Below are 27,448 nucleotides of genomic sequence, written 5' to 3' on the forward strand. Positions count from 1 at the left end.
TTTGGCTCTCATAGAGGGCCACATAAAATAACATACATATTATCATAACGAAAATAAACACAAGTTACATACAGCAACAGAAATAACCACTTGTTATAAAGAATAATGCACTCATCAACCTCTCCCAAAATCACATTAATATATGTCTAAAAATTCTTTAAAATATTTAAATATTCTGGAACAGAACATTTCGTTAGGGGGGCAATACAGAGCATGGAAAAACATTTTTATATTCATAATTCCCAATTGTAGACAAATTGGTTTTATCCATTTTTTGCGCAATAGGCGTAATATCGGACAAATAAACAGTACATGGTTAAGGTCTTGAGCAGCATTATTACAAAGATTGCATAAGGGAGATACTCCATACCATTTTGCGAGGAGTGTATTAAGTGGAAGCAAATTATGACGTAATAGGTACCATATCCTACGGACACCATGCGGAATATTCCACGTTAAGTATTGTTGTGCTTGTTGCCCAACTCCTTAATTAAGGAACTTTTGTACTTGTAAAAATACTGAAATAGAAAGAACTTCTCAACTGCCAACAGAGAAGGCTATATTATTGTTTGTCATTTGAAAATACATTCTTGCATACTGGGTGGAGAGTCTTAGATGTGAAGATAATGATTCTTGAAGTATTAAAGTAGATGTTATATTGAACTTCATAAGAGATTTTGTGCTTCAATTTGCTCGTTTTTGTTTGCTTATATTTTGATTTGTTTTTTTATTTTTTTCCCCGGATTTTATTTAGAGAAACTCTAGACGCAGTACTATCTTTTATGATGTTAAAAATTCCGGAGGCCGAAACTCATTTACATTTGAAGCTTCACAGCATGCTAAAATTCACCAAACATTCCAAATGGTAAGTCTTAGCAAGAAAAGCATGATGTTAATGTGTTTATCTTCAACTTACTTATTTCCGAAACTTTATCTTAAATAATTATTTAAAAAAGTTCTCTTTTTTTATATTTCATCACCGTTGTATCTCCATGATAAAAACTGCTATGCTAAACACAGCTCCTCTTGACACGAACATCATTGTCCTTAAGGTACTCTTATAAACTTTGTTTCTTTGTAAACTACGTAGCTATGGGTAAAACTCAGTTTATTTCAACAGGCATTTTTCAAAATGTATTTTCTGAACGTTCCTGATAGTTAGCCATGCAATTCAAATATCTAAGTATTTCTCCTTAAATAGTGGCTATTGTTTCTGACAAATTTGATTCGTATTTTCAAGAAATAGGACCTCAATGTTGTGTGTGTATTAGACAGTCTTTTCTAAACCTTTATTTCATTTAGTTGATGGATCCTATAGGTATAAATAGCAGCACATGTTGTGTAAATTGTATAAGATATTGGTGCCAGTGTCTTACTGTAGAGTGCTTCCGTTTTTAGAAATCAAAAATACTAAATTAGCTATTGGTTATTTTGAAAAACAGAACAAGGTTTTCAAATAGGAGTCCATCTCTCTCTTGTAAACCTTCTCTCCCCCCTACATCAAGAGGAATGTCCTCTTGCATTAACTTGGTGTGCAGGCAAGGCGACACATGAGACAGATACACTTATCCAGTTGCGGATGATTAAATCCCAGATGAAAGGTCTTCAGGTGTCATTGGACATAATCCCATGATTCTTGGTGAGTCTCTGCCCAACCTCTTGAGCCCATTAAAGCCCCTCTCTCCACATACTGTGGTTTTGGGGCAAGAGGGGGAGGAGGTGAGTGCTTTGTAGCCAAATAACAAACCCCTGAAGTAGGAGGTTCTGCTCTGAAGTATTCAAGAGCAAAAGCGCTAGTCCTGTCTGGAGGAGCCTTGCTACTGGTAGACTGTTGTGCCTCCCATGTAACAACTCTGTTAGCAAACAGGGAATTATGTTGGAGCAGAGTGAAGTTTCTCAACTACGTTGTTAGCAGTGTGAACTTTGAGGGGCTCACCGGAACTGAACTGGCTTTACCTTACCCGCTTAAGATAGGTGTGTGAGGTGGTGGTAGAGTAGGTGTGCAGCATCCGCGGAAACCAGCCATCCACCTAGGGTGAACAGGAGTTTGCATAACTAGGATAAGATATGTTAGATTGATCGGGGAAGATTCTTAATGCCTTTTTTGCCCCCAATTCTGAAGACTCTCTGGAAGTTAACCACCTTGTTTGCTACACCGAATTTAATGGCTTCCACCTAATATCCCCATTCAAATACCTTGAAATTGTCTAATAGGTTTGATTCTCATCTTTACTCGAGGATTGGAGGTCAATTCGGGCTTATTGGTGTCCTTAGTCTTACTCTACATAGAGAATCATAGGTCCTATATATATTTCAAACACAGTGCTTTAGGAAAGTGTCCCTTTTTGACATGATCAACCCCCACTTTTTGCCTGGTATTTGATGTGATTTTGATTAGAAATGCACCGGGTTCGTGCTATTCAAGTCCCCAGTGACAGATCTCTTTTCCAAAATTGTGCATTTGTAACCCAATTGTCAAGGTCTTTTGCACCTTCTGTAAGTCCCTAGTAAGTGGTACCCCTGGTACATAGGGCAAGGAGTCTAAGGAGCGTCTCTAAGAGCTGCAGCACCCACAGACTACCATTTCAAGCTGCGTGTCTTGGTGCAGGCAAAAGTGAAAACACAACATGGCACACATCCCTGTGCGCCATGCCTGCATACACTGCATGCAGTAGAGGCAAGTCACCCTCCCCCCCCCCCCCCCCCCCCCCACAGCACTAAGGCAGGGTGCTTTATACTAAAAGTGTGGGTATAACTGCATAAGCAGATCTGCCCCTATGCTGGTCAGTTTAATTGCTGCAAGTACAAGTGATCGGGAAGCCATTTTAAGACATTAGTGAAAAAAAGTTCCCCATCTCCATGATGGCTTCAATGAAAATAGGGATGTTTGGTATCAAACATTTCATATTGATAAACCTCTACTGATTCCAATGATGGATTTTTAATACCTGCCCCTAAAGGTCACTATGGAGGGGCCCCCTAAAAACCTACCAACTACTGGTTTGCTAGCTGACTGGTTGTAGCCAGCTTGCCGCCAGTGAGTAATTTGACCCCCAATGGCGAGGGCCTGAGCTTTCAGGAGGTCAGGAACAATGCCCACTCAAGCAGAGAGTATTTAGATGGCCTGCAATATAGCATTTCAAGGCAGGGAGCTTCAAAGACCTCCCTGTCTTTGATATGCAAATCTGGCTTTCCCACAGTAGAAGATGAGCCCCCTTTGTCCAGAGCCCCCTGGATACTGGAAGTCTGGAAAATTAGTAGCCTGAGAAGGCCTGTGATGCCCTAAGACTACAAAAACCTGATGCCAGAAAGCACAACTGCACCTGAGCTACCTAGCCTGAGCTGAAGTGGGCCAACGGAGCCAACTAGTCTCCAGACTCAAAGGCCGCCTAGGGTTTACCCGCTGTGTACTTTTTAACAGCCTGCGGCCTCGGTTTACGGGCGCCCCACACCCTTAATCACTTCCAGTATGCCGCATTTGGTTTTCCTCTCATAGGATAGTATTGCAACTTCAGAAAAAGGCATTGTCAACTTTATAAAACCTAAAGAATTTCTATCTCAAAATGAACTTAACTGAATGTATTAATTCTGGTGCCTAAATGTATATAAAGATACTTTTAATTTTTATAAATTGGTGTGGATCACCTTATTGAGTTTTGTGGATCATTTATTGACTGTGTTTATTTTGCCGATGTCAAACGCTTCTTTCTGATAAGTCCATGGCTGATCGTCCGCTACTATCGACTGCGCACCTTGGGATTGCTAGAGCTATCCCCTGTCCACTAGTAGGGGAATACCTGGATTCTTAGCATGATGTACCTCTTTTGGGTATATCATATAAAGAGCCAGCTTCCTACATTGGTGGTGCAGCGGAGGGATATAAGGCTGAACATCTACAGTACCACATGGCTAATAAGGGATTCCACTAAGCTATCCAAAGTTATCATTAGTTAAAAATATTTTTTGTGTATTTCGAGTTTTTGTCTAAATTATTTTGAATTCACTGTTAAGGCCTTGTGTTAAGTTCCACAGTAAAACCTGTTTAAAAGTTAAAAGCATTTTTATTAAGTTAGACACTTTAGAAAAGCTTGCTTAGGATTGTTAAATCTCTAAAAAGGTCCCAACTACTTTAAAACCATGACTGAGTGAGCAGGTTCTTCCCAGGAGCTCAACCTGGGGCGCTGCAGGAACCTTAAGTTGGACAAACCCAAGTCTCTCTGCCAAGCATGAAACCTCGCCATAGGATCTAGACCAATTAAGGCACGTCTGCAAAGGTTGCTTGCAGCAAATGGTAGGTCCATGGCAAGGAAGGAAACCCTCTTGGAGAAGGGGAAATGAATGCGAAATTTGATGCAGTGGTTCTGCCACAGCTCACTTTATAATAACATCAATGTTGGTCTTCAGGTCAAGACAAAATAAATGGTGTTTAGCCTGCATGACAAAAGATGTTTAACCACATTCGCGCTAGCGGTTTTCCCGCTGTGTGTGGGGTTTTTGAAAAACCTGCGTTACATGACGAGCTCAGCTCGTCATGAGTGTACGAGAGGTGTAACTCATGACGAGCTGAGCTCGTAATGAGCGCAGAAGGGGTTAAAAGGTTTAGATCTTATGTGTTTAGACTAGTTTATAGGGTGGGATTTATAAATTATGCTCACCTTTTCGATATGGTTCGATAGGAATCCAAAACTGTGGTCCTATCAAGGAGCTCTAGCGTCTCTTTAATGTGAAATAAATTCAGTGTACTTTTAGGATTTGCAGGCTGTTTAAAAATAATAAATGATACTGACCTATGGATTACTTTTGCATAGTGCCTTCAGGAAATTGTGTAACAAAATTGCTTGTGAAATCACACTGTATTGAGATTTCCGTTGGGTTTTATGAAGTCACGGGGTCATTGTGGTGTCTCGAGAAAGACAAGCATTTGCAATGCAAGAGGTCTCATCAGGAAAGTTTGAGCTATTGGTCTTGTAAATGAATTTTTTTTAATTTGTGTTGGTTTTGAAAATGGCTAAATTAATAGCTTTGTCATTTACAATGCCAATAGTTATAACTTTGGCAAATGCGACACCTATAGCATTTGTAATGCAACATGTTTTGTATTTACGTGACTTAGATGTTTTGATATTACAAATAGCAATGGCTTTTAATTTTTTTGAATAATTAATACTTAAATAAAAGTGTAATTTATAATGGCAATAGCTTAAACTTTTGTAAAAAACTTTTGTAAAGATTATGTTCAGTGTACTTTATTGTGACAAAAATGCAAGAACAGAAGTGAAATATTAACATCTTTTTGTGACATTTGTAATAAAGCTTGAAACTTTGAGAGAACATATTTGAACCAGTTGTTGAATGGTTGCACAGATTGATGCTGTGATGGCGCGGAGTGATGTTGTAGTGGCGACGAGTGATGCTGTGGGTTCAGTGATGCTGTGGCGGCGCATAGTGATGTTGTTGTGCCAGAGTGATGCTGTGGTGGCCCTGAGTGATGCAATTGCCGTGAGTGATGCTGTGGAGGCCCTGCTGAGTGATGCTGTGGAGGCCCTGCTGAGTGATGCTGTGGAGGCCCTGCTGAGTGATGCTGTGGAGGCCCTGCTGAGTGATGCTGTGGAGGCCCTGCTGAGTGATGCTGTGGAGGCCCTGCTGAGTGATGCTGTGGAGGCCCTGCTGAGTGATGCTGTGGAGGCCCTGCTGAGTGATGCTGTGGAGGCCCTGCTGAGTGATGCTGTGGAGGCCCTGCTGAGTGATGCTGTGGAGGCGCTGCTGAGTGATGCTGCTGAGTGATGCTGCGGAGGCGCTGCTGAGTGATGCTGCTGAGTGATGCTGCGGAGGCGCTGCTGAGTGATGCTGCTGAGTGATGCTGCGGAGGCGCTGCTGAGTGATGCTGCTGAGTGATGCTGCGGAGGCGCTGCTGAGTGATGCGGAGGCGCTGCTGAGTAATGCTGCTGCGGCGGCGCTGCTGAGTAATGCTGCTGCGGCGGCGCTGCTGAGGGATGCTGTGGTGATAATGTGGTGGTGCTGTGGTGGCCCCTGCCATAGACGGTATCTCTGCCAAGACCGTACATGATAAGTCTTTATGAAAAAGATTGGCAAGTGAAAGCCGAATACATTTAACATACTCCACTACATTTCTTGACACCAGCCAGCATGGCATGGACTCAAAAAAATGTTGATGGAGCAGAAGCATACTGAACTGACCGCCTCAGTGGCATAGGGCATTACTACCAGCCGGCCAAAAAAACAGGAATAAAAACATGCGTGCAAGCAGCTTTTCTCAGAGGTCGATCGCTCGTGTTACAGCCACAAAGTAAGTGTAAACAAAGGGAGGGGGGGATCAGCAGCACCACAAGGGCTGGAATGGAGGGGAGAAAAAAGGCCAACACACAGGAGTAGGCAGCATCAGCTGTGGCCTGAGGTGTGGGAACATGGGCTTGCTTGTGTTATGGACACAAAACAATAACCAGTATAAACCAGGGGAGTGGGATGTGCAGCGCTGCGTGGGCTGGGCTGCAGGGGAGAACAAGCACGCGCATGAAAGCTTTGGGAGGGGCGGGGCAGGAGCGCATTGGCGGGGTGGCAGCAGCCTTTGATGTGCGAGTGGGAGGGAACGACCATATGGGGTGATTGAGAAGTGAGGCCGAGAACGTGTATGCGATATTGTTTCGGATTGCCAAACTGCCAGTGCTAACACCGAAAAAGAATGTTGCCGAACTCAAATAGGGCGCTGATTTACAGTGGTGAAGATATAACACAAGTACTGCTAAATTTGTATGAAATTAGCTGAAATTCTTTTACCTTTCAAGAGTTTTATGTTTCTTTGCTACTTTAAACCCTATTTGTTCCAGAACAATGTACCCAAGCTCTGCACTCTAGCCGTAATACAATTATACAAATGCGTTTAAAACTGCTATATTCCTGCATAAACTATGTGTTTGTCTTCAATTGCAACACAAAAAGGCCCTTGGTGAAACACGACAATGTAATAGACTTGCTCTTCAGCTCTTTAAGCACCTGTCATTTTATTACAGGACTGACCGGAGGGGGAAATTAAGACAGCAATTCGGAATCAGGTCCTTAGAGATTCACAAGCATTTCAAAGCATGTGTGAAAGAGTAAAATGTACCCCTTGCTGGGCGCAACCCTAACGGTCTGCCAGCAGTGCAGCTTTCCCTCAGCCGGGGACTTCAGACGACACCCCCATTACTTTATACAATGGAGGTTAAAAAACAGAATACAAGACATGACAGGGAGTTTAGGCCTGAATGTGCCAACTCAAACCTAAAGCGTGGCACCAGGGGGCAGGACGGGGATGAAGAGCTGTAATCCACGCCATCATTTTCTAGTGCCTGAAAGCTGTAGTTTTGGATAACCAGCTGAAGTTTGCAGACATCAGCGCCTGTGTTCTGAAAGCAGGCACCAGTGGTGTTGAAAGCGTATGCTGGGGGTGGAGAGGCGGAGAGGGAGGCAGAGCATATTTACCATATGAAATGGGCTCAAAGTAACCAAATATTATTGTGCAAAAATGTTAATGTATTCCATAAAATAAAAAATACCTGATATGCGTGCAAAACTCTTCCATATGTGCATTTTTTGTTTAATCACGTTTTGACCCGCGCCTCGGGGAGATTCCTGGATCCATCCACTTCCTCCGACCCCTCGTCCTTAGCCGGGATGCAAGCCGAAAATGGGCGAAGGCGGGTGTTGGGTCAGCTGCCGGAGCACTGACTGCAAACAGGGGAGAGGTAGCACCATGTGTGCTGCAGAGGTGGAGGCCAATGAGCGCTGCCCCAATATGGAGGAAACAGAGGCCCAAACAGTTCAATTAATTAAACACTATCGCTTGCATAAAGCCAGCACTGCAAGGGCCGGCGGACAATTAAGTATGCACAGAAAATAACATCAAAAGGGCGAATAAGTATGGCATTCACCCGTATTACAAAACTAAATAACCTCAAGAGACTGCGGAGCCTGGCCGACAATTTTAAGTGCTGGAGGGAATGAATAAAGCGAGAGCATGAGCCGTTTGCGTGCATTAACACATGGCTGCGGGAGGGGGGTGATTCAAGTGAGTGGTAGGGGCTGGGAGCAGGGCGGTTGTGCTCCGGCTCGGCTCCCGGTCCGCGCGCACTGCTGGAGCATCTAGCGTCGTTTACCCGGAGCACCGGGGGCTGAAATTGGTCGCAAGGCACAGCGCAGTCTGTAGGGTGTAACTTGGGAGTACTTACCTGCCCTGGCACCTGCGGGAACTTCCTCGTCTGACGCTCTCGGCCCGCGATTGAAAATGGCGGCTGATGGCCTTTGAACATCGGTTCCGTGGAGTGCGACGCTTCCAGGCCCTGGGTTCCCAATCATCGACTCCCGCACTCTAGGTGAGCCGATCTCCAGAGGGGACATCGAGAGGCGCTACCTATCTTGCTGCGAGGGGCTCGTCCGACGGGGCTGCCATGTGATTGCCTAACTCTGCAATGGTGGCGCCTGTGACCCAGCAGCGCTGATAGTTCTTGCTGCTCACTGTGTGGACTCCTTGGACCTGGTGTTGTGTGGAGGGCCCTGGGGGTGGCAGCCCGACTTCCACCACGTGCCCCTGCTTGCTGCTGTGAGCTCGTCATATGGCTCTCTCACGGAACCCATGCCTGATTCTAAGATGGCGCCTACAACACACAGCTACCGCTGTCCCTGCCTGCTCATCAAGTGTGCTGTTACAACTGTTGCTTCGATTGGGGGGTCTTGTGCTGCGGGCTAATACTGGAGGGGACAGACATCTTGCACACCATGCTCCCCTGTGCCCTGCCCTAGCACAGGACCCCCAGCCCTCCCAGACATCGGAGCTCAGGATCGGAGGCCCGAGGCATTACCCCCCCAGCTCTCCCAGACATCAGAGCCCAGGTCTTTCTTCCCTGACCCCTGGTCTCCGGATTGATCTCCTCTGCCCCAGCTCCTCATGGATAATGAGGCTGTGACTTTACTGCAGACTGTCTTTCTCCCCCAACCCCGGACTTGCTGGCTATGGTAGCCCTCTTCCTGGACTTTCGGACTTGGACCTTTGTGCTCCTGGCCATTTTCTTTTATGACTCGCTTCTTCTTCTACTTTTCTCCTCCGCCATTTTAGTGATCTCTGACCTCCCCCCTCTGTCCTAGCGACATTTCCATTGTGTCTCCTGTTGCCTCTGACACACTCCTCACTGTCTCACTCATTACTATCTACTTCCCTCTCTCGTTTCTCACTTTCCTGCCTTTCTCTGTCCCCCCCTCCCCCCCTGGTGCTGTGACTGCATCCCCCCCCCTCCGACCCCACTTCATGGAACTGTGCTTTTCTGTATATAGAGATAACTCTAATCACTAGTATATGCAGTAGACCTTTGTACTCTCTACCATTCCTACGTGACTCTTAGAGTATATCCATTGTATCCCCTCCCTATGTATATAGAGCTAACTCTAATCACTAGTATATGCAGTAGACCTTTGTACTATCTACCATTCCTATGTGACTCTTCGAGTATATCCATTTGTATCTCCTCCTTGTATGACTTTACATCTTGTACATTTGCATTTTTTTCTGTTTGTATCCTTTATGTAACACATGTAATCCTAAGTCCTTATGCTTTTCAACTGGTTCTTATGTAAAGCACTCTGACACCTTCGGGTAAAGTTCGCGTTATATAAAATCGCATAAATAAAGGGATTGAATAAAGCGAGCGTGCAAGGTGATAACGTTAGTAGACATATGGCATGTATGTTAACACATATCAGCGGGACATTCTGTCCGTAGGGTCAGGACGGGTGGATGTTTTGTTTGCCTTAAGTGGCTGGAACACGTATCAATAGCAGTAACGGCGTGTCTGTGCAGCTCAGTGCTGCCCGGAAAATGCTTGCGGGGGTGAAAGACCGACAGCAGAGAGCTGTTAAGTGAAACAAGCATGGAAGTTGCAAAAGAAGCCAACAGAACGGCCCCGGCTCTACCCTGCAACCTCTGGCAAATCCTGCTCTGTTTGTGGCCTGCCTGCTTGCAGGGGGATATGTGGTAGTAGAGGGCTTGTGGTGGTGGGGAGAGGTGGAATAGGCAGCGAGTGGTGGGTGAGATTTGTGACACTGGGGAGAGGTGGAATAGGCTGCAGGCGGCATGCTGGGGATTTGTTGCGGTGGGTAGCAGTGAAAGAGGATGCGGGTGGCGTGCTCAGATGCTTTTTTCAGCTATTTACAGCTCAGAGTTTGATGTTGATCAAAGTGTGGATGAGAGTGGTGGAACGGAGTTCAGAACATAGATGAAGGGAGCTTGCAGTGTCTGTGGTTGGCGGGGTGGGAGGAAGAATAACATCCACCAAGGAGCAACAAGGAGCTGGGATACAATGCACACGGGTGAGGAAGCAACACAGGAGAAGAGCAAATGCGGGAGGGCAAAACATGGAGAGGGGCGGGGAGAAGCAAAGAAGACGGAGATCAATACTACACAGGTAAGAAGAGAAATACACAAGGGAAATAGCAGGAAACATGAATGACTAATGCGCGATTTACTAAAATGTAGTGCCAGAATATTAAGCAGTGGAATGACAAATAATGAGGCCATGCTCCGGGGAACACAAGAAGAGCCCACACAAGCCAAAATAACAAGCTCTTGGCATTGCTGTGGGGAGGGGGGGTGGAGAAATGCGAGACAGGGCCTGGCGGCCGTGAAAAGTGTGAAGCAGGCAGCGGGGGAGCAGATCCCTTTGAAGCACGGCCTCGCAGCCGTGAAAGTGAAACAGCCTGAGGCCGAGCGCACGCTGGGGGATGCCTGTGGGAGGGAGGCTGATGGCTTTCATGTGGACGCGCTTTCCGTTTCTGTAAGCCACACTAACTGTCCGAAATCCGCTGGTTTCAGAGCTTGGTTTGCCCACAATATTCTCGTCTATTGATTCCTTGCGGAATATAATAGTCGGGACCTAAAAAAGAACCACTGTGTTGAAACTGTGTAAATTAAATCAAAAGTTGTGGTAATCCATGATCGATCCATAACCTCTGTGGATTAGAGGTTCAGTGATAGTAGGCGGGCGTTTCTTTTCAAATAACTACCTCGAGTCCCGGAATTCGCTTCTGTGGGCTCTGTTAGGACACCATTTTCGTTACCCACTGCTTCAGATCCCACAACCTCAGAGTAGTATTTATTCTTGAGTGTCTAAAACTGCTTAGCATCAATTTTAGTTTCTTGCAGGATGAGCATGTCCCCCCCTCTGCCTACGCAGATAATCCAATATCTTTTCTCTTGATTGGCTGGTTCAGCCCTTTGACATTCAGGGAGAGTTTTTATTTTGTCCACATTGGACACACCAAGCGGTGTATTAATTGTGGAGTCGGCCATCTCAAAAGGTTAACGATAAGGAATCACCGCCTCCCATGCTAATATTATCCCCCAGAGTACCGTGTAGGATTTCCTTTGTGATTTTGCAGTGATCTTATTGAAAGCCTTGCAAAACAGTGATGGACCAACCTAGACAGCAAATAGTAGCAGCAGCGTGTAAAGTAAACAAAACATACAAAAAGAACAAAACAGAAATGAAACCCCCCACCCCCACACCCACCCCACCCAACATTAGCTTAACAGTCATGGTGACGAGGGAAAACGGCATCCCTCCCTTGGCATATACCTAAGGATGTCATAAGTTCCGAAACTGAACTTACCTAGCTTACAAAACCTTCCAGTTGCATAAGAACTAGCTTACAAAACCATGTGGGTGCATGAATTAGCTTACAGAGCCATTATAGGTGCATATGAACCTGGATTTGACCAACATGTGAACTTGACCAACCCGCAAAAGCAGTTGATGCATACAACATTTTCAATAACCATAAACTCATAAGATTCGATATAACCATAAACTAGGCTCTGAATGGCAGGGTTAGGCCGTGAGGCAAACTTAGTTGTAAACATCATGTATTAATGGGAGAGCATCATTGGCCCTTGGTCCATCAAGTAGAGTGAATGAGGTACAAGCCATACACAACAGTTGTTAGCAGGGAACAAACAAATGGAGCTCAACCGGTAAAGATACGTCTGGGAGATAGAATAGAGTATCCTACAAGTCTATGGTCATACGATCTTCATTATAGGTATCACTCATATGTGAGCTCACATATAAATCATTTCACATTGGTTAACGCACAATGAAACAGAAAACATTCCATTGCAGGCATAAGGCAAAAACTGTGTAAGGGTACTATGATGGACCAATCCCCAATCCTTTCTCAGACTAAATACATGTTACGTAATAGGACATTCTGGACCCCGGATAGACTCTTTAAATGCCATTTACGAGATCGCCCAACTTGCTGGAATTGTCCGTCTGGTACTGGCGATCTAGCACATATGCTTTTTTACTGCCCCTCCTTACAAACCTATTGGGGGGGGGAATCTTTGATTGTATACAACATGTTTTCAAATTACAACCAGTGAGGGAATTTGTATACGTCATATTGGATGCCCTAGATCCACAATTACCAAATGCACAAGATCGCCAGCTCCTAGACTTGATGCTCACGTTGGCATGTAAGGTGGTTTTGTGTAAATGGAAAAATGCATCGGAGGTTTGCTTTAAAATGTGGCAGGAATGGCTATCCTTTCTGAGAGGGGCTGATAATCCAGCGCTGCACTCCTCCCCTTGGCGATCATCCAACAAGAGACTCTGGAAATCGCTTTATGCGTCCTCATTTCACTTTGATCCCCCATGGTCAATAACTTGATGCTGTAACCTTACAAGATTCTCGTGTGTCATACTTTGTCCCATTGTAAGAATGTAACCTAGTGTATGATCCGCTTATTATTTAATCTCGCCTACATGATATGATCCCCTGGGCCTGACCTAGCTGATGACCGCATATATTCGCATGTAACTGTACGTTTATTCATTTATTTATCTATTATTTATCTATTAATTTTGCTTACATTATTGTTTACTTGTTTACATGTAGTCCTATTCCAGATGCCAGTAGATAATTGTATTTTAGAGTTATTTCAACAAAGTATGATGGTCGAACAGTGTATTGATTTAATCCTTGTACAAGTTGCCTTACTGTATTTCCTTTGTTTCTTTCTTCAATAAACATGATTTGAAATAAAAAAAAAGGTACAGATTCAATAGGTCTGGGGCGAATCCTGCCCCCATGGCTACTCCCTTGGTTTAATAGTAGAAGTCCTTTTGGATTGTGAAGTTCTTGGTCATGGTGACTTCAAGTAAATTGATAAAACTGGTGGGGACCCAGTGGGGTCTTGACCTGTGCTCTAGGACTTCACAGGCTATCTCAAGGGCTTTTGTCTGTGGAACGCTTGTATAAAGCGAAGCCACGCCTGTGGTTAGCAGTAGCTGCCTTTCCTTATCGAAGGGGAATCCTTCTACATTGTTAACTTCCATTGTGTCTCGGATGCAAGACCTAGTCTTGGACACCCATGATTGTAAGAAGATGTCAATGTAGCGACTAATAGGCTGCAAGACCGAGCCACATCTGGACACTATTGGCCTATCAGGAGGATTGTTCTACAATTTATAAACTTCCCAAAGTGCACAAAAATAAGGAGTCCGGGGTTCTTTCTGAATAAGATATCTGAATTCTAGGTCACTGAGGAATCCTTCCTCCGGTCCCTTGGTGGTTAATTGATGTATAAGTTTGGCTATTTCCTTGGCGGGGTCACCTGAAATACATCTGTAGTTTTCTGCTGTTTGTAACTGACTCTGTATTTCATTACCATAGTTCTCTCTGTTTTGGATAAAAATTGAGCCTCCCTTGTCTGTTGGCTTGATCACTACTTATTGAGTTTTTCTGAGGGTTACTAAGCTTAACCTTTCTTCCTTGCTGATGTTGTGCTTAGTATATTTCTTTTTATCATGTAGTTTAAGTACATCACACATTACCAGTCGTTCAAATGCAAGAACTTTGCTAGACATCAAGTGTGTAGGTGGTGAAGAAGTTGAAGGAGTTCGTAGTGGTGTGGCGGGGCATTTGCTTTCATAAGTGGGATTAGGATTTTTATGAAAGAAATGCCTTAGTCTTATTCTTCTGAAAAAGCGATGCAACTCCATTTTGGTGCTCCAGCTATTGGAGGGAGCCGTGGGTACGAAACTTAAACCTTTGGTTAAGACTGACAATTCGGTGGACGTAAGGCAATAGCTTGAGATTAATCACTGGGTTGGTGCATACAACATTACTGGCGTTGGTTAGGACTCCTGGGAGAAATCGCTGTTTCTATTCTCCCACCCTGGCTAGTCTCTTGTAGCTCTACTTCAATGGTCATGTTGGCATTTTGTCTTTCGGCCTGGTCATTGTCGTTAATCGTAGTCTGTGTGGGCTATCTGCTGTCTCCTAAAAAATGACTTGATGTTGCTTCTGAGGAATTGGGACCCTGATAACTTGGACCTGGTTTCGGTTGTTGTCTATTTGCGTTGGAGCTAGTGTGTTCATAGCCACTGTCAAGGTTTTGTATTTGTGACTTCCTTGCCTACCTCTGTAAACTAACTGACCCTGGTTGTTTTGTTCGTAATATTCATCCGATAGATAGGGATGTTATTTTCTTGTCATAAGTTTTTGTCTTTGGCCAGGTTATCCTTCCCTCCCTAGCAGGAATGTCTGGCAACGTAACCCCACTTTGCTTATGACATCACATTACACAGGTACTTCACATTACACATGTGACCTTCAGTTCCTCTGAAAGAAATAACATTAGTAAATGCACTACAGGTGCAATAACAACTCTTCATCTCCAGGGGATGCCCTTCTCCAGACATCCCCAACTGAGCAATTCATCCCTTGGTGCACTTCCCAATACACCCCCAGCTGTAGAACAAGACTTCCAGCCCAGTAGGTGTTAAAATGTTGGTTGAGCTCTTGAGGGAGTATTCCTTTCAAGTCCCCATGAGACTTAGGGAGGGACTTCCATTTTCGTGCTGGGGGAAACTGTGTTGCTCCTGCAGCTCCCCCTGCACCTTTGCACACATGTGGTGGTTAGCCCGTTCTCCTGGGGCCACCACAAGCAGGTGAAACTGTTTGTCCTTGCAGGCCGGTCCTGGACTGCAAGTCATGATGGGAACTCTTGCATATTTGAGCAGCAGCTCCCCCGCTGCTTTGGGAGAGCTGCGCTGCCCTTCCTCCTGGCCCTTTCTCCTGGCCCTTCGCACCTCGTTCTGTCCTCGGTGGGGGGCCCGGTCCCACCCGGGCACCCAGATGAGTGTAGGCGGCTCGCGGAGCCACCCCGGCCGCTCTCGCTTATTTTCGGGGGCCCGGTCCCACCCGGGCCCTCGCACCTTCACCTTTCTTCTGTGGGGTCCCGGTCCCATCTTGGTACCCCGCGTGGCTCAGTCTGAGGAGGGCAGCCCAGGGAGCCCACTGCCGGCTCCCTGCCCGCCCAGTACCCTCGCATGCTGACGTGGGAGCCTGCCCTGCAGTACTGGTCTCGAAGTTTCCTGCTGGCCCGCCTGACCTCGGGAGTGAGGCGGCACCCTCACGGCCTCCACCTCGGGCCCGTAGATGGGGTCCTGGGCCCCCGGACACCTTTGGGGTAGGGGGCACGATGGCGCTCGCCTCCATCACGAGTCTTCAGGGGCCAAGGTGGGCTCCTGGCACCCTTGGTTGGGGTCATTTCACGGGGAGCGCAATAGCGCTCCCCAACTTTGCTTCAGGGCCCGGAAAGGGGGCCCCATGAAGGGGGCGTGATACGCCCTCCTCCACCACCACCACCACCATTATTTCTGGGTGACCTAAAAGCAGTACAAATGACTTTGAACTCTGCAGAATACTTCTTCTCACACAAGTTACAGTGTACTTTAGTGCGTGTCTCTAATTGATACGCCCTAGGAAAGTGAAACTCTCACAGGGGCTCCACATCTTTCTTCCTAGTGTTTAAAACCTATTCCATGTCACCACCCAATTCTGCATAAATCCTGCTACACGATTCACTTTGTAGCTGCTCCTGAGCTTCGCATGCCAGGAATCTCCCCTGCGCAGCCCGTAAACATGTCTGCATGTAACCAGCCCGGTGCCCCTTACTCCAGCTGCTGCACAGCGGCCCAGTCAAGCTAGGGTGACACCAGTAAAATCCATATGCAGTCTCTTTCATCATGAGTTCACTGTGGGTGAGTCCCAACTTATGAGGCTCTCCCACAGTAAAAACACAACAAATAGGTGCTCAAAAAGCACAAAATCCAGGTGGCTGAGTGTCAGAACCACCTTCTAACAGTTTCAACACAGTGTTTCATTTTCTTTCTTTAGACACCACAATGACCCCGTGATTTAATAAAACCAAATGGATATCTCAATACAGTGGGATTCCACAAGCAATGTTACACATTTTTCTGAAGGCACTATGCGAAGGTAATCCATAGGTCAATATAATTTATTATTTTTAAATGGCCTAGAATTCCTACAAGTACTGAATTCATCTGACCAGGGTCATGCGTTTTAGAATCATGGCGAGCCCCTCCAGGATTGATTGCCTCACACTAAAGAGCAAGCTAGAGCTTATTGATAGGACCACTGTTTTGGATTCCTTACGAACCATATCTAAGAGGGGAGCATAATTTATAAGTCTCATCCTTTAAACCAGTCCAAACATGAGATTAAATCTTCAACATCTTTTCTCGTCATGCAGGCTACACACCATTTATTTTGTCTTGTTCTGAAGAAGACCCACATTTGATGCTCAACTATAGCACAGATTTACCAGGGTTGAAATGTCCACGCACAATTAGAAGTAGTACATTCCACTGTGACCATTACAAATTGTTTAAAGAAAATTCTAGGTCCCTGTGAGAATATATATTTGTTTTGCACTCCGTGTTTGAATGTTTTTTGTCATTTATTTTTATATCCAATACATTTGTTATGATGTACTTACGTTAGACACATTATTTCACTTAGTCTCACATCCCTCACCAGAACAATTGTGTGTAGTACTTGCTTTTCCATGACTGACCACTTCTTTTGACTAAAATTACTATATGCCACAATTAATTTGTGCTATATTACTTGTATCACAAGTTTAGATAATTTTCTCTAGAATCATTTGTTTAGATCCAAATGGAGTAAAGGGATAAATGACTTTGAAGTTACTTGTCTTTGTAAAGTGAGTTGTGGCAGAACCATTGTTGGCTTCATGTGATTGTCTCCAGATTCTGCACTATACTGGGTATTCCCATTGATTAATACTGAATTTGATGCAGTAGTAGATGATTCCAGCAGCACTACCACTGATAGTGCTTAGAGTAGTGACAGACCCCCAGAAGTAGATTGTGAAGATGCAGATCTTCAGAAACTATCCAAGATGATAGAATTAGAGGTTGAACTCTTGGCCATAGAAAATGGCTGAGATGGGCCTAGGACCCATCTCTGGTGGCAGCAAAGTTATAAATAGGGTGAGGGATTAAGCTTTTGACCCTAAAATCCCCAAAGGAATTGTCCCCAAATATGTGGAGGGTGATATCACCAAATGATTTACAGCCTTTGAATGGGCTTGTAAAATGAGGCGACTCAAACGAAGGTACTTGGGCACTCTTCTCTGGGATCTGTTCTCAGGAAAGTGTAGAGATAGGCTTGTGACCCTGAATGAAGCAGATGCTGAATCTTATGACCTCCTGAAAGATACCCTGATTGAGGGCTTTGGACTCACCAATGAGGAATGCAGGATGAGGTTCAGGGAGACTTTAACCCGTTCCGTGCTCGTGACGGAACCACTCCGTCACGAGCCACGGGCGCGCTGTGCTAATGACGGAGTGTTTCTGTCACGCCACTGCCGCTCCGCCCATGCTGCATCGATTCCGCACCTGCACGGCTGAATTGATGAAAAGGCGGTGTCGTGACTGAACCACTCAGTCAGGAGCACAGTTCGCCCGTGGCTCGTGACAGTGGTTCCGTCATGAGCATGGCAGCACCGTGCGCCACCCTCCCTCCCCCCCAGCACCGCGGCGGAATTACCGTCGTTGCCAAGGGGTTGAAAAAACCCAGTCAGTCCTGGGTAGATTTTTTGTAGACTTCTCAGTGAAAGCACTAGGTGGTTGACAAGGTGCAAGATTATGACATGCTTTATAATCTTATTATGAAAGAGCATCTGTTGAGTAACTGTGTTCCTGTAAAATTACGTCAGTACATGGCAGACCTATGTCCACGTTTTCAAGCGTTTAGGAAGAAGGCAGACCACTGGGTCAAGACCAGGATAACCAAGACCACTCATGGTGTGGGTGACCAAAAGAAAAGGGTTACTAAGCCCCCCAACCCCAGTGAAAGATGGTGACCACTCTAAAACTAAAAACAAAGTCTTCTAAAGGCCCCCAAAAACCTGTTCTGGAGGGTGGGTTTCGAGCACCAATACAGTTTAAGGGTGGGGTACCAGGGTAAGAATTGGAATCCCGAAAAGACTTGGTGCTTTGATTGCAAGGTCAATGGGCACCAACTGGAGACTCTAGCTGTCACAACAAAAAGTCTCCCTAGTGCGCCTGCAGTATCTACTGTGGTAAGTCTCCAGATAGGAACCCTAGTGAGCCGTGACCATATCAGAGCTCACAAACCACTTTAGTCTCGGAGGGTGGGTTAAATGTGGCTGCAAGTAAGGGGAACACATGTCAGTTATTATTCATATTACTGCAGCCTGTCTCTTTTCGAGAAAGTTATTTGAAAAAAAGACTAAGTGCATAGAAAAAGGAAGGGTGGAACGGCCTTAAGGCGGTAAGAGAAAATGAGAAACTTGGATAGCCCTAGGATCCAGATGTAGGGTATTCTAGCCTGCAGTCCAAAGACATATTATGGTTAACAAAACAATCAAGTGAAACCAAGTGAAGTAGTGTGGCTCACTCGTTAGAGGCGGCAGACCCGAGAGCAGAGGAAGGCCCGGGACCAGGGTTCGATTCCCGGCGCGGCAGGTTTCTGGACCAGGGTCAGCGGACTCGATAATTCTCTCGCCTCGGTGCCCACTCTGATCAGCGATCACACTCGGCAACTCTGGGCATTAGCTTGCCTCATCTTCACTAACGGCCCCACCAGACCGCCGGGGATGCCTGGTCTCACCCTGGAGATACCCATTAAGGGACCATCTCTCAGGGAAGCCAGGAAGGGTTTCGCAGCGGTCGAAGCGCCTTGGGACCCTACGGGTAAGTAGTGCGCTATATAAATGCCAATACATTTACATTTACAAACAGCCAAAGGTTTACCAGCAAATATTTTAACCATAGAACATCTCTGATAACATTGATTCTTCAGTCACAGATCGGAACTTGAACAAAAAGTATAGTCCTGTAAGGATTGGTACTCTTAGGAAAGAGTGAGTCAATGGCTCAAGAATTCTCCAGATTCAGCCTCATGCCTGGGAATATTCTAAAGGTGAGTAATATGATTTTGGAGTATCCAACCAAGTGTTATGGAAGGTAGTAACCCGGTTATCCCTCGGTCTTCATTTCTACATCTCGCCTTACTTTCCAAAATTCAGAAGTGAAATTTATAGCAATTTGGGTCTACCTAGGTTTGTGTCCGGTCTAATTAAACTATATTTTGTTCACAATTTCTGAATTGTTGGCAGAGTTGAAAACACCTTGTGAAGGGTTCTTTTGGTTTACCTATATTTAGACTAGAAACAATGAAGATGTGAGTACCTTTGACTTTCATCTAGAGGTTCTATTCTTTGGGTATATTTTTTTCTCTTAACTACTTGCAGTATAGATGCCATTCAGCTGCCTTTAGTCAGCAGTTTCTTCTGCAGTGGTTGAGCAGCAGGACACCCAGCCAATCTTATTCCTCCAAAACTGGTGTGGTTTTTCCCTAAACACCAGTGTCATTAAGCTTCATTTTTCTAATCCTAGTTTGCGCCACTCATATATTCTGCATGGAAGTGCTCTATGACCCTTTTATATTGGGGGCGACAAAAACAAGTTTTGTTTTCTCCTGCAGCTGAAAGAGGATTTGGTGGCTCGAATTATTGCATGGGAGGAAGAACAGCTTCGGGTGTTTGTAATTAATGATCAGAGATTCATGGATTCTGTGTTAGAACAATGGCAAAGGTCGCAGAATCTGATTGTGGAAAGGAGACTGAGGGTAAGTCAACTAAGAACTATTCTTTGGATTCATAACTTGTGCCTCCTGAAGTTTCTAGTTCTAGTAAAGAACCTGAGTGATCTTTCCCAGCTTTATGGCACAGGGATACTTGCTCAAAAATTTTAGAATCCTTCATGTTTCTTTGTAATGCCTATTTTTGACAAACCTCGGCAAAGCCAATGGGTTGCTCCTATGAGGGAGCTATTGGTTTTGGCAATGGGGTGGTGGGTAAATAACAGAACTGTTAAAAATGCTATGAAGCAGCCAGCAATGGATGATTCATAGATTGTTTTTTCCTTCATCCTGTAGCAGTGGAAGGGGGTCATGAGGGGTGGTACAGACTGCGGCTGGTGGGTAGGGAAAAGAAAAAGGGACTGGGCAGAAGGGGATGTATCCTCATTCAAGGTTCCCACTGCAAAAATATATAACGTTTCCATCACTGTTAACTTCAAGCGGCTGTGCTAAGTAAACAGCAGTCCAAATAATGCAGAAACCCCAACAAAGAGCCAGCATGTGAGTAGACTGCATGAAAAAATCCTGCAACATCGCAAGGCTCCATTCAGCAATGTCAACATGGGTTTATCTGCCGTCTATCTGTGGACCCATCTGATCCTTGGAAGCAGGCCAGAGTCTTTCACTAAGCACAACGGGACAAAGCATTGCCATCTGCCGTCCCGGTTGATTTATTGTGCCTCTCTGCAGTGCTTAATTTGTTTAAAAAAAAAATGCCAGGGCTCTCGTCAGGAGGCCAGTACGGCATACATCACATATTGTGCCTGACAAACTGCTAATGATGGTAACCACACAACTACTAACCATGACAGTTTTACAAGTGTGACAATTCGAGCTATTTCAGGTACCCAAAGCTGTAAGAATGGGTTGGGCCTCAAACAATAGTAATTTTTAATGAATATTGAATTAATAATTAACTGATGTTGTGGTGATCTCTAAATCAGCCAGAGAGTGTCACCTTGTGGCAGACTGTCACAAGTATCCGTTTGACAATTAAGCGCAGGTGTCGACGCTGGAAACCACCAGCTCAAATTAAGCACTGCCTCTGTTAATTGTTTATTATGTGTAATGTTACCATCTCTCATGTGGCACTATGTGCTGGGAACTTCACTCACTGCGGAGCATACAGCTAGCAACACAATGGGTGGAAAATGGCTTCTTGACGGGCACATTCGCTGTTGAATGCATTTCTAAAATGAAATGCTTGAATTTGAAAGCTTACAATCCATACATCTGTGGAAATGCACGTTTAAAAATTTTTTTATATGCATTTCCACAGAACACACTTTCAATAAAAACATTCAAGTGAGAGCCACCAATGCTTCATGGGGAGGTTGGGAGGTAGTAGACAGACAGGGGAGAAATACTGTAACAAAAGTTGCACTCTGTAGAGTTACTCCACAAAAGCGCTCGTAGTGGAAAGACAGAAGTATTTGGTCCATGTTCCAGGGGAGGGCCACACACGAGAAGATGGAGAGGGCAACAGCAGCGCTGACCAGCAGGAATCTAGCAATTGAGAACGATTTTCAAGCCAACCAATGATAAAGAATGGGTGGCCTCCAGGCCCACTGATATTAAAGAAAATTCCTCAAAGAAACTGCGCATGAGACTTAAACGGTTCTTGTCTAGACTTTTACAAGTTTTGGAAGTAGAAGAGACCCCCAAAGCTTTATTTACCCTTCTGAGGTTTAGAAGTTTGTTCTAAAATTATTTTCGTTGGTTTTAAGCAGGTTCAGCAAGCAGTGTGATGTGATAGCTCAACTTAGCAAGTATCATTCTACATCATAACAAGCAGCAGTGTAAGGTATTCTCACCTGCATTAGCATTAAGCATTTCCGCAGTGCACTTTAGATGAATTGGTAATTATCTGTCAGGGACCTTGGTTGGGGATGGCAGGGTAATGGATGCTAGAGCTTAGTAAACTGCAGTGCTTTTCCTTAGCCACACCACATTCAGTCATATCTTGAAGCCACTTATCTGAGGATTTCATCTGGGGTATTTAATTCCTTTGCCTACCTAATAGAAGACTTAGTTCAGCAATTGAATTGTATCGTTCCCATACAAGGACAACTAAAGAGTCCAACATGGTGTCTATGCAAGTAACTCTGACCAATTCTATCATTCAGTCATCCCACTATTTTCGTTTAGTACAATAGTTTTTCGCTCTAAGCAAACTCAATGACTCTCTTACAGAATGGCCAAACAGTAACTCAAAAGGTCTAAAATCAATTCCTTTCTTTGACATCTCTGTAAGCAAATAGCAGGAATGGGAGTAGAACATCCATCTCCACATGAGTTTGTCCGATAAGTCAATGATCGTGTCCACCAAACCATTGGTCTGGGGATAAGGGGTGGTGAACTTGTAGGTAACCCCACATGCATATCTCATTGCTTTAAGGTAGGCAGACATAAAATGACCCCCTATCTGAGACCACCTCCTTGGGAAAGCCCACACTGGTGAAAATGCCATGTAGGGCTCTGGCCACTGGGGAACAGTGGCAGTCTTGAGGGGTATTGCCTCTGGGTATTCCGTGGCATGGCCCACTACCACTAAGATAGGTCTGTTCCCAGAGGCAGTTGGTGGGTCTAGGGAACCCACCATGCCAATCCCCACCCACTCAAAAGGAATCTCAACCACTTGCCTTCATATCCAGGGAGCCTTTTGCTTGCCCCCTTTGTTGCAACTGGCTTGACAGGTGACACAGGAGCTGCAAAACCACTTTAACTTTTCAGACATTAGGGGTCAATAGAAACGGTTGCCCATCCTGTTCCAGGTCTTGGTCTATCCCAAATGTCCAGCTAAGGGCATGCCATGTACCAAGGTGATGAGGAACTCTCTAAACTTCTGGGTGACCACCACTCTCCTAGTTGCCCCTAGTATGGGGTCCTTGGCCTCACTATAGAGTACGTCATCCTTCCGATAGACTCTGTGGAAACAACCTACATCACCCTGGTCTTGCCTGGAAGCAGTTTGCCTCAGCCCTGCAAGAGTGGAAGAATCTATTTGTACCTGTCACAGCTCCTCTGATGGGTCCACCAGCCAGATCCTCCCCCTCAGGGTTTGATTTCTCCTAGACCGTTTAAGTTGCTTGGGCCGGCTCACCAGACCCTTTGCCCTCTCTTGCTCTGGGAGACTTAGCCTATTGTTCCATAGCCCAATCAATCAGTTGATTTGTAGAACTCTACTGGTAACCTGTGAAGGTATCCAGGTGCTGGCCGGGTCCAGTTGATTAGCAGATTAGCCAGGTCTTCATGGACTTTCAGAAATCTGGAAGAGATGGGGAAGTCCATAGATGAAAGGGTAGCTCTTTCTATGCCTTTGCTATTGGATAGAGTGAGCGACCTATGTATCTGCTACATGCTGGGGGTGGTGGGGAGGGGGTTGGGGGTTAGATTAAGGGGTACAGTGGGCTGTTGGAAATTCAGGTGGTAGTTAAAGTAGGCTAGTCCTCATTTGTGTACGGTCATGTATGCATGGTTTATGAGCTTGAAATCGCATATTTTCTGTACAGGGACCCAGTGGCGTTCCCTGAGGTAGGAGAGGACGTCCTGGATGTTCTTAGATGAACCTGCAAGTGTGGCGGAGGTGTTTAGCATGGTCTGTAGTCCGAAGAGGAAGTGCTGTGATACCTGCGAAGAATGTTGCCGTAGTCCAGTCCGGTCAGCTGGAGATGAGGTCCTGGGTGTTAGTGTGTCTTGAGCTTTGGCTAGCCATTTGAATATCTTATGAAGCATTCCGAGGATAAAGAAGCAGTAGGAGACGTAGCTGACCTGAGTCGTCATGGTTCACTTGTCGTCCAGAATGATGCCAAGGTTCCTAGGGTGGTCATTGGGGTGGGAGGGGAAGGGGGTTGGAGTAGGTCCTGTACATGTTATGGAAGTTGGTCTTGATGGGGTCTTTGGAGAGGAAGAGGATGAGTTGTCATCGGCGTAGGATATGATAGTCCGTGGGTTTTGGCAATGCTGGAAAGAGGTGTAATATAAGTGTTAAGGATGGGGATGGGTGAGGATCCTTTGCGTAGTCCACAATTTCCCTGGGTTCAGAGGTGAAAGAGGGAAGGCAGGCTGTGTTCTTCCAGTGAGGAAAGAAGCAATCATTGGATTCCTATGTTGTGCAGCCTTATGATGTGTGTGTTGGGAGACCTTAGCAAGTGCTGCCTGAAAGTCTAGGAGGAACAGAATTGCAGTTTCTACTCTGTTGAGTAGGGCTTGAATGGTGTTGGTAGCCACAATGAGGGCTGTCTGTGCTGTGGTTGCTGCAGAATCTGGATTTGGAGGAGTCTAGTAGGAGGTTCTGTTCTAGATGTGAGGAGAGTTATTCGTTGATGGCTTTTTGTAATACGTGGAATGGGAGCAAAGAAGTCAAACAAACCGCCTGGTCCAAGTGTCATTACTCCCCTGATGTGCAGCCTGTGCCATCGTTGCAGTCCAAACCCACTCAGTAAGGTCCGGCATCTTAGTGTGGACCTCCTTTTCCACACCTGATCATTCTGAAGCTTCAAGATCATTTCCCAATAGACACTCCACTGTAAGGCTAGGAGACCAAACTGTCATCTTAGGGCTAGTCACTCCTTCTAATTTCAAGCTCACCATTGCCATGGGATGAAGCTTGGCTTGATTGTCTGCATAGGTGACCTGGTGAAATGCACCAGGTATTATCTGTTCAGGGGAAACCAGCTTGTGAACCTCCATGGTCACACTGGCTCATGTATCCCTCAGAACCTCAACCCTGTTGATCTTAGGCCTTTGATCGTACTTCTCCATGCTTGAAGGTAAGGCTGCCAGGGTTGCAACTTCCACCCCACCCTCAGAATCTAAGGTCACCTCTGCATACTCTTTCCCTATCTCTGGGCAAACGTCCACCCCAGCACCTTCACTAACAATCCCCTTAGACTACCCTCTGCTGGGGGTCTTCATTGTGCAGACGATATCTCCTTTTTTTGTTCCCTGAGTGCAAGCAATCCAAACACATCCCGGCCTTTGTAGGGTCAATTTCTTTCCTGATATCCCTTTACCTTGTAAGTAGATTGGCTCTAGTGTTTGGGGACCTTTTAAGGACTCCTCTATTTTTTTTTATCGTGGTTACCCAATGGCTTTCCCCTAGAAAGAGACCTCCTCTTTTCTTCTGATCACCTCGCTGGTTCTTCTTGATCATCCTGGTGCCAACCCACTCATCTGCAGTCTCATCCATTTTCAAGGGACTAGATAGCTTGGAGTCCACTAGATACTGCTGTAGGACAATTGGCCTATATGTGCTTTGATTATCATATTGTACAGCCCCATAAAGGGACTTACCTTGTTATCCTGTATCTAGCCCTCTAGTACCTTGACAGATAGGTCCACAAGGTCAACCCAGGACTGGGTACTGACTTTCTGGATGTCCCCATACTGCATCCTGTACTGGTCAGGAGTGAGACCAAGTTTTCTGATTAAACTCTGCTTCATATAACTATATAATTTAGCCTCTCCCTCTGGGGGTCAAGAGCCTATCTCTCCCCGCTACTGGAATCCGTTCGCACAGGAGTAAACCCCCAGTATGAAAAACTCGCCCTCCTCATCTTGAGGGCAATCTAATAAGCAGTCAGCCATTTCAGGCCTCCCTTCCTGGTACTTACAATCCCCCTGGGTAGTATAGGGGGTGGGGGGGGGGGGGGGGGGGGAGTCATACACACCACCCCTGAACACTTTTCTCTCCGCTTCGCTGACACCATCTTCCGCTCTACCGCCCCTTGTTGTTCTCCTCTCCTTCCTCGCCATGGTGCACGTTTCTGATTCTAGGACTGTCCACTGTGCCTCCAGCTCTTTCCCCCAGGGTAAAGCCCTGGCTCTCCTTTGGTAGATCCTCTTCCCCCACTTGCTCTAGGTAGGGCTCTGGTCACTGTATATGTGGGAGCGGAGTTAATCTAGGGAGTGTTCCAACTCCTTTCTTTCTATCGCTGGATTCTCTTTGATTTTAAAGGCCTGACCTCTAGCTCGCCCTCTGCCCAGGCCATAAGCGCCTTTATCAGCAGTGCCTCCCTGGAATTGGAGGGTGCTGGCCATTCCTTAGCTCTACATAGGTCCCTAAACTCTACTTCTGGGAGACTAGGTAGACTAGCTAGAACAAGCTTCAAGGCATCCCTTAATTTTGGTTCACAAAAACTTTTGCAAAATTGAAGTGCGAATAATTTAGAAAAAAAATCAAAAATGAATCCTTTCATGTTTGTTGAAATTTAATATTTTCGTTTTTGCACTAGGTCAATTTAGAGGATTTTTGATTGTTCAAACTAGATACTGACTGGTGTTGCCAAACACTGCACAACAAATGTAGAAAAGAGGGTTAGAAGAGGGTGGGGGTATGCACCCTCAGCTGGTAACGAATACCACAATCACTAATGGGCCATGTTTCAGTAAATTAATCCAACTCAACCTTTGGTAGCTTAGTAAACGAGCAGTCCGGCTTAGGAGACCTGAATGTGTAAAGCATTTAATACTACCAAACAGTAAATAAGTAACGAACACCACACAATTAAAATCCAACACCAATTTATAAAAATAGAGAATATTTTTATTTTCAAAATGACACCAAAATGGCAAATGTTCAATGTAAGCATCTGGAGATATAAAATTTTAAAGATTTAAAAACAAAAATGGTACATTCTAGCGCCAAAAAGCATAGAGCACCACTCACGGCTATCTCGTTGCACTGGACTGTGACAAAGTCAAAATTTTAGGCTGTGTGACCATCAAGAAGTGTGACTGAGGAAAAAAAGGGGACCCCTTTTTGCCTCTGTGCATGCTCCCCAGTACCAGCATGGACTGTAGCATCCATGTTGTGCAAGTACTGATTTTGACTGTCCCATTATGATGCCTATTGCATGGGCACCACCGTGGGAATGCCAAAGAACTGCCCGCCAGAAAGAAGAAAAATCCTAATCTGGTGGGAGGTTTACCAGGGTTTGGCGTTGCATCCCGCTGCACCAAACTCATGAGGCCCTAACTTGGGCTACTTTACTTCCTGGTTGGAAATTACTGGTTTTTCAAATGTTACTATAGCATATTATTGCTTTTTTATGTACCGTGACGATGTAGGCTTCGTTGACGGTATGGACTTCGTCGATGGAACTGGCTTCGTTGCCGGTGTTATCTTCGTCGACGCCTTCGTCGACGATGGAGCCTTCGTCGTCGACGGAGCTTTCGTCGACGATTGTGTCTTCCTCGACGGAGTGGAACTCGCCGACGAGCCCGTCGACTGTAACTTCGTCGACGGGAGAGGAAGCGTCGACAACGATGTCGTCAACTGTGTCGTCGATGGGATCTTCAGAGTAGCCTCCGACAAGGCGCGACGACGGCAGAAGATGACTCTGCCGTCGTCGAAAGAGGTCTAACAGTGACATAGACCATCGTAGGCGATGAAGAC

At 45.5% G+C, this 27,448-nt stretch overlaps 1 protein-coding gene across 1 annotated transcript in view; it reads left to right on the plus strand.

Annotated features, from left to right (window-relative positions):
- LOC147733581 (protein regulator of cytokinesis 1-like) overlaps positions 1-27,448 on the plus strand; it is an 863,550-nt gene that overhangs the window by 430,359 nt on the left and 405,743 nt on the right. The window contains exons 9-10 of the mRNA XM_086958987.1: positions 755-865; positions 19,894-20,037. Coding sequence (XP_086815113.1) covers positions 755-865; positions 19,894-20,037 — 255 coding nt within the window. The remainder of the gene's footprint in view (positions 1-754; positions 866-19,893; positions 20,038-27,448) is intronic.

This window comes from Lissotriton vulgaris, chromosome 2_1, assembly GCF_964263255.1.
Source record: "Lissotriton vulgaris chromosome 2_1, aLisVul1.2, whole genome shotgun sequence".
NCBI classification, from domain to species: Eukaryota; Metazoa; Chordata; class Amphibia; order Caudata; family Salamandridae; genus Lissotriton; species Lissotriton vulgaris.